Below are 14,767 nucleotides of genomic sequence, written 5' to 3'. Positions count from 1 at the left end.
CAAAGCCTGAAACAAATGGGAATGATCACTTTCCAATCCATCCAGAAAAGTCATCCTTTGGAGGTATACATATGCTAAAGAGATGTATATTAGATAGGCTAAGACCCTACTATAAGTCTATGGGTAAAATTTTCTATACTGTACCTAAAATAAATCTCAAGATATGTAACACTATTTACAAGGTCTTACTACCCATGATTAGGCTCCTACTGCCTCTTAAGGTAACCCTCTCCCCCTAACTCACAATGTTATAACTACAGTGGCCTTTCTTTTTTTTTTTTTTTATAGCAGTGTGTACACGTCAATCCCGAACTCCCAATCTATCCCTCCCCCGCACCCTATAGTGGCCTTTCTTTCTGATCTTTCAATAAGCCAAGCTCTTTCCCAGGAAAAGGCTACTAAATATAATATCCTCTCTGAGTGAAGTCTTCCTCTCTTTCTCTACCTAATTTCTATTCATCCTTCCCATTTCAAGTTAAATGACACTTCTCTAGAAAGGCCTTCTCTGACCCACCAATCTAAATCAGGTCTCCCTTGAAACACCTCCTTCATAGCCATTATCATAACCCCCCTAGTAGACTGACCTATTAACCACTGTACCTCAACAGGGAGCATTGTGTGTGGCTCATAATAAGCACTCAATAAATACTTATCAAATAAATGTATTAATTAATTTTCCCAGATTTATCAAGCTCCCACTCAGCATCAAGAGGTGCTGTTCAAAAGTAAGTTTACCTAGGAATTTCCCATTTATACAGGTCAATATCCTTAAACTGTGGTTCATATACCATTGGGTAATGAAATGTATATTAACAGGAAGTGGCTTCTTAGAAAAGTAATCCAACTAATGAGTAGTAAAAAAAAGAGGGCTTCCCTGGTGGCGCAGTGGTTAAGAATCCGCCTGCCAACGCAGGGGATATGGGTTCGAGCCCTGGTCTGGGAAGATCCCAAATGAGGCGGAACAACTAAGCCCATGCGCCACAACTACTGAGCCTGAGCTCTAGACCCCGTGAGCCACAACTACTGAGCCTGCATGCCACAACTACTGAAGCCTGCATGCCTACAGCCCGTGCTCTGCAACAAGAGAAACCACTGCAATGAGAAGCCTGTGCACTGCAACGAAGAGTAGCCCCCGCTCGCCACAACTAAAGAACCCCATGTACAGCAATGAATACCCAATGCAGCCAAAACTAAACAAAACTCTTAAAATAAAAAAAAGAAACTTCTAGAATATCACCATGATCCCCAATGAATAACTAGGTGTTGAGTGTCAACAACTGCTAAAAATCACAGAAAGAAAAACAACCAGACATTATGTACTTCCTTAATGAAAGAGCACAACACCTGAGGGTCCTGCCAAAGGGATCAAACGTGAGTTTGATTAAGTCACTAAATCCAACTACCAATTTGCAGAAAATACAAAGTCAGTGAAATATGCACTACAAGCATACAGTCAAGAAAACCCAGGTTGAGGGAGACTACAAATCAAAGGGCTGGGTTCGTTAATACACAAATTATAAGGAAAAGAAAGGGATGGAGAGGGAACTTATAAAAGATACTCAAAAGACATATAATTTTGAAAAATGGGTAAGATTAACTAAGTGCCTAGAGGTAAACAGTTGGATGATAAACTATTTAAAAGAGCAAGGACATGATTATCATTAAAGTCTGGACAGAGATTACTTTTGTGGGGAAGGAGGGAGTTGTGATCAGGTTGTAGCTGACAAGTTCTATTTATTAACCTGAGTGATGGTTTCAAGTGTGTTCATCTTATTTTCACTCATTAAGGTATACATTTGTTATTTATGGTCTTTGCATCTGTCTTATTTTACAAAAAGGCAAAAAAACGCAAAAAAAACAAAAACAAAACCCAAAACCCTGCTGTTCAGAGAGAGATAATCTTCTCATTACGGTGCAAGACTGTCTTTTTTTGGCAGTACCATTATAAAAGGTGACACAAAAATAAACACTTTTAAAATATATTACTCAGAAACTAGGTTTTATATGAACATAGAGTATTCAGGCGGGAATATGCAGCTTTGAGGAAATGAAGGGCTGCATCATGGCTGACATTTCAAACACTGATAGGATATGCTACAAAGGTCTAATAAGAATTAGACTACAGTACAGATGTGTACCAAGTGACACAAAGGCAAGTTTTGAGCATTTGTAAGATTGTAGGAATAACAGTGGAAGTTTCTTTACAAAATGCTTTTTAAACTATTTATGTATAACATACATTCATAAACATTGGTCTTGACTATGTATTCACATATATAAGCAGTTATTGAATAATAAAAACTTTCCAAGTGTTCAGTTCTTTTGGAATCACCCTGAACTTTTTCTTAGATTTTCTTAGATTTGGAAAGACACTGAATTATTACATGAGATAAAAAAGATTGTATGAGGGAAAACACATTAACAATAATCTTCATCAGACTTCATCAGTCCACATTTGGTTGATTCCAACAGCTTTATATTAACTTACATGAAATGTAACCTCAAGTTACCTTTAAATATAAAATTAAAGAACTTTTGTTACTGGAATGTAAATACTCTAAACCAAATTTCATTGCCTGTATGTTTATTCAGTGATCAACACTTCTCTAGCCAGTGATAAACCCTCAAATCAAGCAATCTGGCTCCTCAAACTATATGCATCTTCAATTCAATCAATTTCGTATGCTAGATCAAAAAAAAAAAAAAACCAAAAACGAACAAAACAAAACAAACAAGTGTCTGTATGCATTAGTTTCTGCAAACAATTTAAAACAGAGAAAATATCCCTAACCACTAAATTAAGCCTTACTAATATTTAATATATGGATTAAAACTAAAATGTATATTCTAAGGAAAAACTTTCTTGTAGCACTCAGTATATAACTCTATTATAGCATTTCTTACAATGGATTAAAGCTATTTTTAAATTGGTCTGCCTCCTCTCCACGAGACTATAATTCCTCAAGGGCAGAGGCCTTAGCTCAGACATCTTTAAAAAGTTCTTAGTGTTTTTTAAAATGGATCGACTCCTTTGCTTAAAAAAACTTATTATGTACCTTCACTGGATGTTGATTACTGCCATTTAATATAGGAGTCTTAGTTCTCAAGGGAGAAGTCTAGGCTAGAGATATAAATTTAGGAGTCATTAGCATATAGGTTTAGGGCCTGGGAGATTAGGAAGAACCAATAAAGGAAATTGAGGGTGAGTCCAAAAAGTAGGGAAAAAACAAGACCAGTCTGATATCCTAGAAACTAAGTAAAAAAAAGTATTTCAAGAAGGAGGACAAGATCAACTGTGTCAAATGCCACTTTAGATCAAATAAGATGACAACTGAGAATATTGGGTTTAGCACACAACCAGTGATTCTCAGGAACTGGGAACCACAGCTTGGTAAATAACCCCCGAGTCTAGGAATGAGGCAGCCAAAAAACATAAGAGTCCTAACTGTGGAGAAGTGGAAGGTTCAAGAAACTGATGCTTACAGACGAATAAATTGGGTAGGGAAACAGGTGACAGAGTTGGTAATTCTGTGGTAAGAAAACCATCTGTGTTGGGACTAGAAACAGAGAGGAAAGGAAAGAACTAAGATTCTCAAATATAGCCAATGAGATGTAGTAGAAAGGACACATACCAGGCTCATCAGCTGGCTGCGACCCTTAAGAAAGCCATTCCCTCCCACTGAGGACAATACTTCCCACACAGAGTCAAGAGATCAAAATAAATAATATATATGAAAGTGGAAAAAACAAAACCTTTGTTCTTATAACCACCCACTAAGAGTATAATAGAATGCCTCATAAGGAATACTGGGGAGTCACACTGTCTCTATTTCCTGTATCTTTCAGTGTGGTCTAAAAAACATGTAAAGCCCAAAATGTCAACCTAAACTAGTTTAAAGCATCACAATACTAAGACAATCATTTCAGACAAGTTTTTCATCAACTTTGCTAACTTGGAAAATTCTAAAAAAGGAGACAGAGCAATCTCAGCTCTCTTCCCTTAACATGACCTATTATTTTTCAGCTCTCAAATTAGTAGTCAAACAAATAATTTAAAAGAAACGTCAACTTTTTGGCCAAGAGGTACATGAAAACATGCTCAACATTACTAATTATTAGAGAAATGCAAATCAAAACTACAATGAGGTATTACCTCACACCAGTCAGAATGACCATCATCAAAAAATCTACAAACAATAAATGCCAGAGAGGGTGTGGAGAAAAGGGAACCCTCTTGCACTGTTGGTGGGAATGTAAATTGATACAGCCACTACGGAGAACAGTATGGAGGTTCCTTAAAAAACTAAAAATAGAACTACCATATGACCCAGCAATCCCACTACTGGGCATATACCCTGAGAAAACCATAATTCAAAAAGAGTCATGTACCACAATGTTCATTGCAGCACTATTTACAATAGCCAGGACATGGAAGCAACCTAAATGCCCATCGACAGACAAATGGATAAAGAAGATGTGGTACATACATACAATGGAATATTACTCAGCCATAAAAAGGAACGAAATTGGGTCATTTGTAGAGACGTGGATGGACCTAGAGACTGTCATACAGAGTGAAGTAAGTCAGAAAGAGAAAAACAAATATTGTATATTAATGCATATATGTGGAATCTAGAAAAATGGTACAGATGAACCTGTCTGCAAGGCAGAAATAGAGACACAGATGTAGAGAACAAACGTATGGACACCAAGGTGGGAAAGGAGGGGTGGGATGAATTAGGAGATTGGGATTGACATATATACACTAATATGTATAAAATAGATAACTAATGAAAAAACAAAGCAACATCAACTTTTGTGTATAGTTGAATAAAAGGGCAAAGTTCCAATGATCTCTATTTTTAAAAAATTATTTTAAAACAATGATTCTCCATTTTAGCTGCATATTACAATCACCCAAGGAGCTTTAAAAAATACTGATGTCTGGGCTTCCCTGGTGGCGCAGTGGTTGAGAATCCGCCTGCCGATGCAGGGGACACCGGTTCGTGCCCCGGTCCGGGAGGATCCCGCATGCTGTGGAGCGGCTGGGCCCGTGAGCCATGGCCGCTGGGCCTGTGCGTCCAGAGCCTGTGCTCCGCAACGGGAGAGGCCACAACAGTGAGAGGCCCGCGTACCGCAAAAAAAAAAAAAAAAAAAAAAAAAAAATACTGATGTCTGGGTCCCACCTCCCTGTGGTTCTGATTTAATTGCTCAAGTTCCTCAGATGATTTTTTTAATTAAAATTTTTTTCCAGCTTTATCAAGATGTATAATATTATACATGCATATATCACAAATACATCATGTAAGTTTAATGTGTAAAATATGATGAGTTGATACATGTAAATATTGCAAAATGATTACCATGATATGGTTAGTTAACACATCCTTCATCTCAAATAATTACACTCCAGGTAATTTTAATTACAGTCAAGGCTCAGAATCACTGCTTCAATGTTTACAGAGGTGGAAACTAGATGATAGCAAATAAAGTAGGTGTTTCCTAGAGCCAAGATTTCAAAGTAATAACAGTTCCATTGTGAAATCAAACTTGTTTCACAGAGGCATTGTGGAACACAGATGTCCTACTAGCCTCAACTAAAAAACTTAGGCTAATTCACTCTAGGGTCTGTTGGTGGTAAGAACAATCAGCAAAAATTGTACTGCTCAGGAATCACAACTATTAGAGGATCTTTGCCTTGAGAAGATTATTTAGTGCAGTGTACTAGGGACACATTCCTTTCATCCTTCAGGACACAGGTGAAGCTCACCTCTTCTGGGAAATCCTTCCGAAACTTCCAGTACACAGAGATTAAGAATTCTTTCCCTTTGATTTTTACAGTTCTTTACTGTCTGACCCACTTCTTAGGGAGTTAAGTAACACTAAAATAGTAATTTACATGTTTATATTTCCTTTACCAACAAGCCCTGTGCTAGAAATCTATCTTGTTCCATAACAAGTTGTATATAAGTTCCTCAAACTTCTTGCTGCCCTGCACCTGGCTTATGTGACCTTGCGAAATCTGGCCCTGGCACCTACTTCTCCAGCCTCACTTCATCGCTCTGCAACTTCTTACTCTGGAACTCTAGCCACAGTGGCCTTCTTGCAGTTCCTTGGATGTACCATGCTCCATCCTACCACACATCTTTTGCATATATCATTCTCGCTGCCTGGAATTTCCTCTACCAAGCTACTCATCCATAAGATCTTCACTCATTCATCAAGTCCTCAGAGAAGCCTTAAACTAAGTCGAGTCTCTCTGTTAAATATTCTCAAATGTAGTACTGTATATCTTCTAGATTCTTAGCACTATGCAGTTTAAAGCATATGTATGGATGCATATTATATGTTAATATATGTATATGAGGACTTCCCTGGTGGCTCAGGGGTTAAGAATCCGCCTGCCAATGCAGGGCACATGGGTTCGAGCCCTGGTCCGGGAAGATCCCACATGCCGCAGAGCAACTAAGCCCATGTGCCACAACTACTGAGCCTGCACTCTAGAGCCCGCAAGACACAACTACTGAAGCCCACGCACCTAGAGCCCATGCTCCGCAACAACAGAAGCCACCACAATGAGAAACCCGTGCACTGCAACAAACAGTAGCCCCCGCTCACCACAACTAGAGAAAGCCTGCGTGCATCAACAAAGACCCAATGCAGCCAATAAATAAATAAATGAATAAATAATAAAATATTTAAAAATATGTATATGAAATGTAAATATATATATTTAAAGCATATACCCATGACATATGAAACTTCATTGTTTGACTCCCTCACTAAATTACAAGCTCCATGAGGGCAAGAGCATGCCTGTTTCGCCTCACCATCAAATCCCCATGTCCAGCACAGTACAGAGTATGCACTTAATAAAATATTTATTGAATGAATAAAAAAGAGTGACTCAAAATAATTTCTTACATTCTATTTTTTTTTTTTTTTTTTTTTTTTTTGCTGTACGCGGGCCTCTCACTGTTGTGGCCTCTCCCGTTGCGGAGCACAGGCTCCGGACGCACAGGCTCAGCGGCCATGGCTCACGGGCCCAGCCGCTCCACGGCATATGGGATCCTCCCAGACCGGGGCACGAACCCGTATCCCCTGCATCGGCAGGCGGACTCTCAACCACTGCGCCACCAGGGAGGCCCTTACATTCTATTTTTTAAAGTCTACATTTACAAATAGTCTAAGAACTGAAATGTTTTAAAATGTTTATAACTAAACTTTCCTTCTCCTTTTTTGAGATCAATAATGGTTGCACAAAAAAAAAAAGAACCCTCCTACACTGTTGGTAGGAATGTAAATTGGTGCAGTCACTATGGAAAACAGTATGGACGTTCCTTAAAATACTAAAAATACTGTTACCATATGATCCAGCAATCCCACTCCTGGGCATATAACTGGAGAAAACTATAATTTGAAAAGATACATGCACCACAATGCTCACAGCAGCACTATTTTACAATAGCCAAGATATGGAAGCAATCTAAATGTCCATCGACAGAAGAATGGATTAAGAAGATGTGGTATATATACATGATGGAATACTACTCAGCCATAAAAAAGGAAGAAATATTGCCATTTGCAGCAACATGGATGGACCTAGAGATTATTATACTAAGTGAAGTAAGTCAGACAGACAAAGGCAAATACCATATATCACTTATATGTGGAATCTAAAATATGAGACAGGGGCTTTCCTGGTGGTGCAGTGGTTAAGAATCCAACTGCCAATGCAGGGGACGCAGGTTCGAGCCCTGGTCCAGGAAGATCCCACATGCTGCAGAGCAACTAAGCCCGTGCACCACAACTACTGACCCTGCACTCTAGAGCCTGCGAGCCACAACTAATGAGCCCACGTGCCACAACTACTGAAGCCTGCGTGCCTAGAGCCCATGCTCCACAACAAGAGAAGCCACTGCAATGAGAAGCCTGTGCACAGCAATGAAGAGTAACCCTCGCTCGCTGCAACTAGAGAAAGCCTGAGCGCAGCAATGAAGACCCAACGCAGCCAAAAAATAAAATAAATTTATAAAAAAAAATAAAATATGAGAAAAATGAATTTATGTATAAAACAGAAACAGACTCACAGACATAGAAAACAAACTTATGGTTTTCAAATGGGAAAGAGGGAGGGATAAATTAAGAGTTTGGGATTAGCAGATACAAACTACTATATATAAAATAGATGAACAACAAGGTCCTATTATATAATACAGGGAACTATATTCAATATCCTGTAATAAACCATAATGGAAAAGGATATGAAAAAGAATCACTTTGCTGTACACAAGAAACTAATACAACACTGTAAATCAACTATACTTCTATAAAAAATAAATAAAATAATGGTTGCTCAAAAAAGATACCTTGTAATTTTGGTCATAGTATTCATTTCTAGGCCATCCCTAACTCTGCCCCCAGTAGGATCAAATGATACTTCTGCTTAAGCGGTGTAGGAAGTAGGGGGAAAAAAAATGGGGCTCTGGAATTAGACAGATGTAGATCCAAATGTTGGTTCTAACTAATAGTAAATCATGGGCTTCCCTGGTGGTGCAGTGGTTGAGAGTCCGCCTGCCGATGCAGGGGACATGGGTTCATGCCCCAGTCCGGGAAGATCCCACATGCCGCAGAGCGGCTAGGCCCGTGAGCCATGGCCACTGAGCCTGCGCGTCCGGAGCCTGTGCTCTGCAACGGGAGAGTCCACAACAGTGAGAGGCCCGCGTACCGCAAAAAACAAAAAAAAAACAGTAAATCATATAATTTCTATGACTCTGTTTCTCACCTATAAAATGGAGTTAATACCTATCTATAGATATTAGCATATACAATATAAAGCACCTATAGGATATAATGTATGTTAGAAGAATATTAGTTTTCCTTAACTTGTTATAATTCTATCCTTCAAAGTCTGATTCAGATACCATCTTCTCTCTATCAAGTCTAAAACTCTCCAGCTAGAAAAAATTTCTTCTACTTTCTTACAGCAACTACACTGATCCTTGGCTTTATAGTTATAACATCACTACTACTATCAGGCTCCTTGGAGGCAAATCCTATATCTTTTTCATCTTTGAATCCCAAGCTGTACCAAGTCCAACAGATGTTTCCTAAACTGAATTTAAACCATTAGGCATGGAGAAACCTTAAGAAAAGCAAAATTTTACCATTTCTACAATAGAGATCTCCTTGGAGAACTTGCTCTCCCATCAGATACTCAATTCAACAAGGAGCATCCCTAGTTTCTTTGAAGTGATCCTTTAGAAATGGTATGTTTAAGTGGTTCAAAATATCTAAACATTATCATCATGTGAACTATCATTTATCCAGGGCCTACTATATGACTTCCACTTTACATATATAATTATTAATCTTCAGAAGAATTTTGCAAGGTACGAATCATATCTATTTTATAAATAAATGTAAATTCAAAAAAGTTACAGCATAGCTTGCTTTGGGTTGTGAAGCAAGTAAGCTGGGATTTTAATTAGGACTCTAACTCTAAAGCAAGCCCTTTCCACTATATAATGTCCTGTTTCATGAACATGTTCCATATGTTATTAGACATTCACCTTAATGGAGTCTTATGCAACATTGGTCAGCCAGACAAAGGAATATATTTTTAAAGTCTAACCTTCAAATGTCCTTCGCCTGTGAGGAATTCAGAGTAGCCAGCATCAGTGGCCAGCAAACCTACAAACTGCATGCTGGGCCGTTGTTGTATAAAGGCTTCAACAGCTTTATCTGTCACATGCTTCCTCCCAGAGACATCCAGGGAGACAAGGTTGGGCAGGATGTCCTTTTGTTCTAGTAATCGAAGAGCTATGTCTGATGTAAACTGTTTATCATCTGAAATATCAAGATGATTCAGATGTCTTAGTTCCCGAACAACATCCAGTATCTGGGTAGTTGTCATTTTTAAACATTTCAAGTGATGCATGGTTAGAGACTTGAGTCGGTCTTTGCAGGCCAGCAGAGCCGTGATGTCTGTGATCGAGGTGTTAGAAATATCCAGGCTCTCTAATCTTGGCAGTGAGGCAACTTCAGCCAGGTCTTCATTATAAAAGAGAACGTTGGTGATGCTTAATGCTCGAAGGCCAGAAAGCCGGCTAAAGCACCGCTCATAAGGATCTTCGAGTGAGAGAGTTAATGAGTTCAGCACTAGGCACTGGAGATTTTGCTGGATCCATTTGTTACTGCCAAGCCCACTGATAATGTCTGTAATTGTGATATCAGCATTCACACCTGTGGCATCAAGTTCCACTAACTTGTGGTGGCAGAAGGCTTTCCGGAACGCAACGGCAGAGATCTTGGCTTTGCGAATGCAAGCTCGTTTTAAGCGCATCTGGTTGCCCCTAAAAATACCTACAGTTGCATCATTCAGGAGACCTAGGAAAAAACAAGCAACACTTTAACTTCAAAAAACGGTTAAAGGATAGCTAAAATTTCCAAAGCAGTCCCATGTAAAAATATTTCATTTAATTGACATACAATTCAGTGAGGTAAGAATACAATTATCTACAATTTACAGATGAGTAAACTGGGGTTCAAAAAAGTGGCCTTCCAAGAGCACAGAAATAGCACATGGCAGAATCAGGACTGTGGTAGACACTATTGATATTTATTAACATCTGGTTCTCCTCCCCTTCCTGGACACACGGACAACTACGTTTCCCAACCTACCCTTGGACTTAGATGGGGCTATGTGCCTAGATCTAGCCAATGGTATACCAGAGCCAAGTACAAAGTATCATGAAAGCAAAGAAAAGGAAATAATCCATGATGCCTGGAGATCTGAAAAAGACTTCATGGAAAAGGTCATCTTTGAGAAAGTCCTTCAAAGATGAAGGAAAAGTTCAAAGATGGAGAAAGAAGGTGAGGGGAATTAAAGGAAGAATAAACAGCATCAACAAAGCCTTAGAATACCTATGGCAAATCATTATGCTGTACACCTGAAACTAATATAATGTTACGTGTCAATTATATCTCAATTTAAAAAATGGAAAAAAAAAAAAACAGCCTTAGAGATGTGAAAGCCCAGCACACAGTTAGAAAACAACAAGTAGTTCTACACTGCTTGAACATAAGAAACGGCTAGAGCTATAAGGTGTCTCCCTGGTAAAGAGAGGAAAAAGAATATAGGGGAAAACCTAGATATGAGTGAGAACATGGTACATTTCTGGAAATTTAAGTATGGAAGTGGGAAGAGATAAGAAATGAGGCTAGATCACTCTGAAAGGTGAAGAGAAGAAACCAGACCAGCTAGGGGTCTTTGGACACAAAGAACAATTCGTTGGATACTGGGTTTTTTCCTTGCACCATACATCCCAGGCTTAAAGTCAAAGAAGTGGGCAATTGGTAAATACCAACAAGCACACACAAAAGTAGCTCCCCCCCAAAATCTGATCACTCTAGCCAAAGTACCAGGAATGGGGCAGCCTAGCAAGGCAGGCAACTTTTAGACAGTAACTACTTTACTTCAGTCAAACACCAAAGAAAAAACTGTGGCCACACCCTCACCCACACCCACACCAGCAAATGCCAAGAGGGGAACCTAGACTTTCAATCTTGCTGTAACTAGTTGCCCCAGTCTCCCCACAGGGAGGTGTTACAGAAGGCTGAGTAGGAAGCCAGGACTTTCATGTCCATCTGGCAGTAATGAGATGCTCCTCCCCCTCAGTGCTGGAGTGGTGTCAAAGGAAGCCTAGTAGAGAGTCGAGACTTCATCACTGCCCAATAGTAAGTAATGAGGTCACCTCACCCCAACATGCTGTCAGTGGAGGCCAACTGAAGAAGAGAAATGAGGTACTTGTACCTCCCTCAGCTAGGGCAGTATCAGTAGAGACCTAGTGGGGAAACAGAACGCCAATCCCCTGCACAGCAATAATGAGGAGCCCCAAGTCTTGGGTGTCAACAGAAGTCAAGTGGGGAACCAGAATATTATCCCAATCTGGTGATAACAAGGCAGTGCCTCCACCTTCCAGTGCTAAAGTGGTGTCAGAGACACAGACTAAAACAGTAGTCTCATGTAGTCTCCAAAACAGTAGTCTCCAAAATGTCCAGATTTCAATAAAAATTCACTCATCATACAAGGGACCAGTAAGATCTCAAACTGAAAAAAGACAATCTATAGATGTCAACACTGAAATAACAGAAATGTTAAAATTATTTTATGAAGATCTTAAAGGAGCCATCATAAAAATGCTTAAGTGTGCAATTACAAACATGCTTGAAACAAATGGAAAACAAAAAGCCTCAAAAAAGAAATAGAAGATATAAAGAAGAACCAAAGGGAGGGCTTCCCTGGTGGTGCAGTGGTTAAGAATCCGCATGTCAATGCAGGGGACACGGGTTTGAGCCCTGGTCTGGGAAGATCCCTCGTGCAGCGGAGCAACTGAGCCCGTGCACCACAACTACTGAGCCTGCACTCGAGAGCCCATGAGCCGCAAATACTGAGCCTGCATGCCACGACTACTGAAGCCCGTGCACCCAGAGCCCGTGCTCTACAACAAAGAGAAGCCACTGTAATGAGAAGCCCACACACCGAAACTAAGAGTAGCCCCCACTCACCGCAACTAGAGAAAGCCCACGTGCGGCAATGAAGACCCAATGCAGCCAAAAATAAATAAATAAAATAAACAAAGGAAAATTTTAGAATTGAAAAATACAGTAATGGTTGGGCTAAACAGCAGAACAGAAGGAACAGAGGAAAGAATCAGTGAACTAAAAAATAAAAAGATAGAAATTACCCAAACCTAAAGAACAAGAAAAAAAAATAGACTAAAAAAAAAAAAATTGAACAGAGCTATTTGTCCCAGAGAGGAGAAACAGGGTAGGGTTGAAAAAGTATTTGAAAAAATAATGGCTACATACCTATTAAAATGACTGAAATAAAAAATAGTAATAACACCAAATGCCGGCAAAATGCAGAGGAACTGGGTCAGTCTTATATTGGTACGAGTGTAAAATGGCGAAGCCACTTTGGAAACAGTTTGGCAGTTTTTTAAAACCTAAACATGCAACTACCATAGAACCCAACAGTAGCACTCCTGGGTATTTATCCCAAAGAAATTAAAACTTATGTTCACATGAGACCTGTACATGGATGATTACAGCATTATAATATTTATAATATTAGATATTATATTCAAAATAGCTAATAGATATTATATTCATAATAGCTAATAGTTAGATACTATATTCATAATAGCTAAATAGCATTATCATTAGGTGGTAAAATTCTTATTCTGATTCCTAGCTTTTATCCACACATTTCCTGGAAGATTTTTAGCTTTGAGACAACAGACACAATGAGCAAAGATTATGACAAGAGAATCACAGAACCAAATAAGTAAAACTCTTTAGTATCAGTCTTATTTTAATAAGGATTGCCACCAATATCATTAATCCTTTGAATCGGGTAAATAAGTAAAAATTTTTTAATGTAAACAAATTATTTTTTAAAATCATTATGCTATTAGAAAAAATATATTATCAATTTTAAAAGCATTCATAGGGAATTCCCTGGTGGTCCAGTGGTTAGGACTCCACGTTCTCACTGCCAGGGGCCTGGGTTTGATCCCTGGTCAGGAAACTAGGATCCCACAAGCTGCGTGGCACAGCAAAAATAAGAAAAAAAAAATTCACAGAACAACTTTTTTCCCATTTTATTATGAAAATTTTCAAACACACAAACATTTATCAAACAACTTTTTAAAATTGTGACAAGAATTTGTTCTTTTGCATATTAGCAGTATCCACTCCTGACTGAAGGTGGATATGATTTTTACAAAGAGATTAAATAATTTCAGAACACTTTTTGGTGAAAAAGGCAGGTAATCACACTGGGGAAACACAAATGGGGGCAGCACATTGTTTCTCTGACTCTCACTTTCCTCATCTGAAGGCAGTTTGAAACAAAGAGGTAGAAAACACATTTTGATCAAGCATATAGCCTCCCCAAGACATTACTTTGGAGGACAATTATTTAGTTACATTTACTTAAAAACTACTTTCATTATTTTATCCATATAAAGCATTTGCCACAGTCCCTGGTATATAATAAGCATTCAATAAATGTTAGCTGCTATTATTAAGCAATAGTAGTCATATTTCAAAAGGAATCTGGCAAAGTTAAAACTTCAGTTAACATTTATTCTTTTGATTGACAAGACCAGTTATATATATAAATATTTAAATTGAGCTTGGTAAGTGTAATCATTCAATTGAGACCAGAAAGAAATGTTAGCACTGGCATGATCTCTTAAATTGTTGTGCAGCTTTGTAAGGGACCTTTAACTTTAACACGGATAATATCTATTGAAATTTACCCTAGTTCCTTTGGCAGGTTGGAAGAATTCAAAGACACTACAGACTTGAGCAGCTTAGTGAAAACCAAGGAATGTAGATGTCTTCTTCTTCCCTAAATTATTCCAAAATACCTCAATTACAGCCTTATTTCTCCCACCTTTCCTTGGAATGCATTATCTGCATTTGTGTTCGCTCTCCTCCTTCTCTCCCTCTCTCTCTCTCTTTCTCTCTCTCTCTCTCTCTATATATATATGCCAAATAATGGTATACACTTTTGCTGTGACTTTAAGTATACATAATAAATTTATATATTTATATTTAATATTTAATAAAATATAATATTTATAAATATATTTATGTTATTGGATTGTCCAAAAAGTTCGTTCGCGTTTTTCCATAAGATGTTTTGGCCAACCCAATAGATGTGTATGTGTCTGTGTGCATATACATATCTAAA

General features: G+C 38.5%; 1 protein-coding gene across 1 annotated transcript in view; it reads right to left on the bottom strand.

Moving 5' to 3' along the window:
- ZYG11B (zyg-11 family member B, cell cycle regulator) overlaps nucleotides 1-14,767 on the bottom strand; it is a 75,557-nt gene that overhangs the window by 36,700 nt on the left and 24,090 nt on the right. The window contains exon 3 of the mRNA XM_082615913.1: nucleotides 9,635-10,389. Coding sequence (XP_082472039.1) covers nucleotides 9,635-10,389 — 755 coding nt within the window. The remainder of the gene's footprint in view (nucleotides 1-9,634; nucleotides 10,390-14,767) is intronic.

The sequence above is a fragment of the Mesoplodon mirus genome (genome assembly GCF_964341445.2).
Source record: "Mesoplodon mirus genome assembly, chromosome: 3".
Taxonomy (NCBI): Eukaryota; Metazoa; Chordata; class Mammalia; order Artiodactyla; family Ziphiidae; genus Mesoplodon; species Mesoplodon mirus.
Note: the sequence above shows the minus strand (reverse complement) of the source record. Positions and strands in the feature narration are given on the sequence as shown.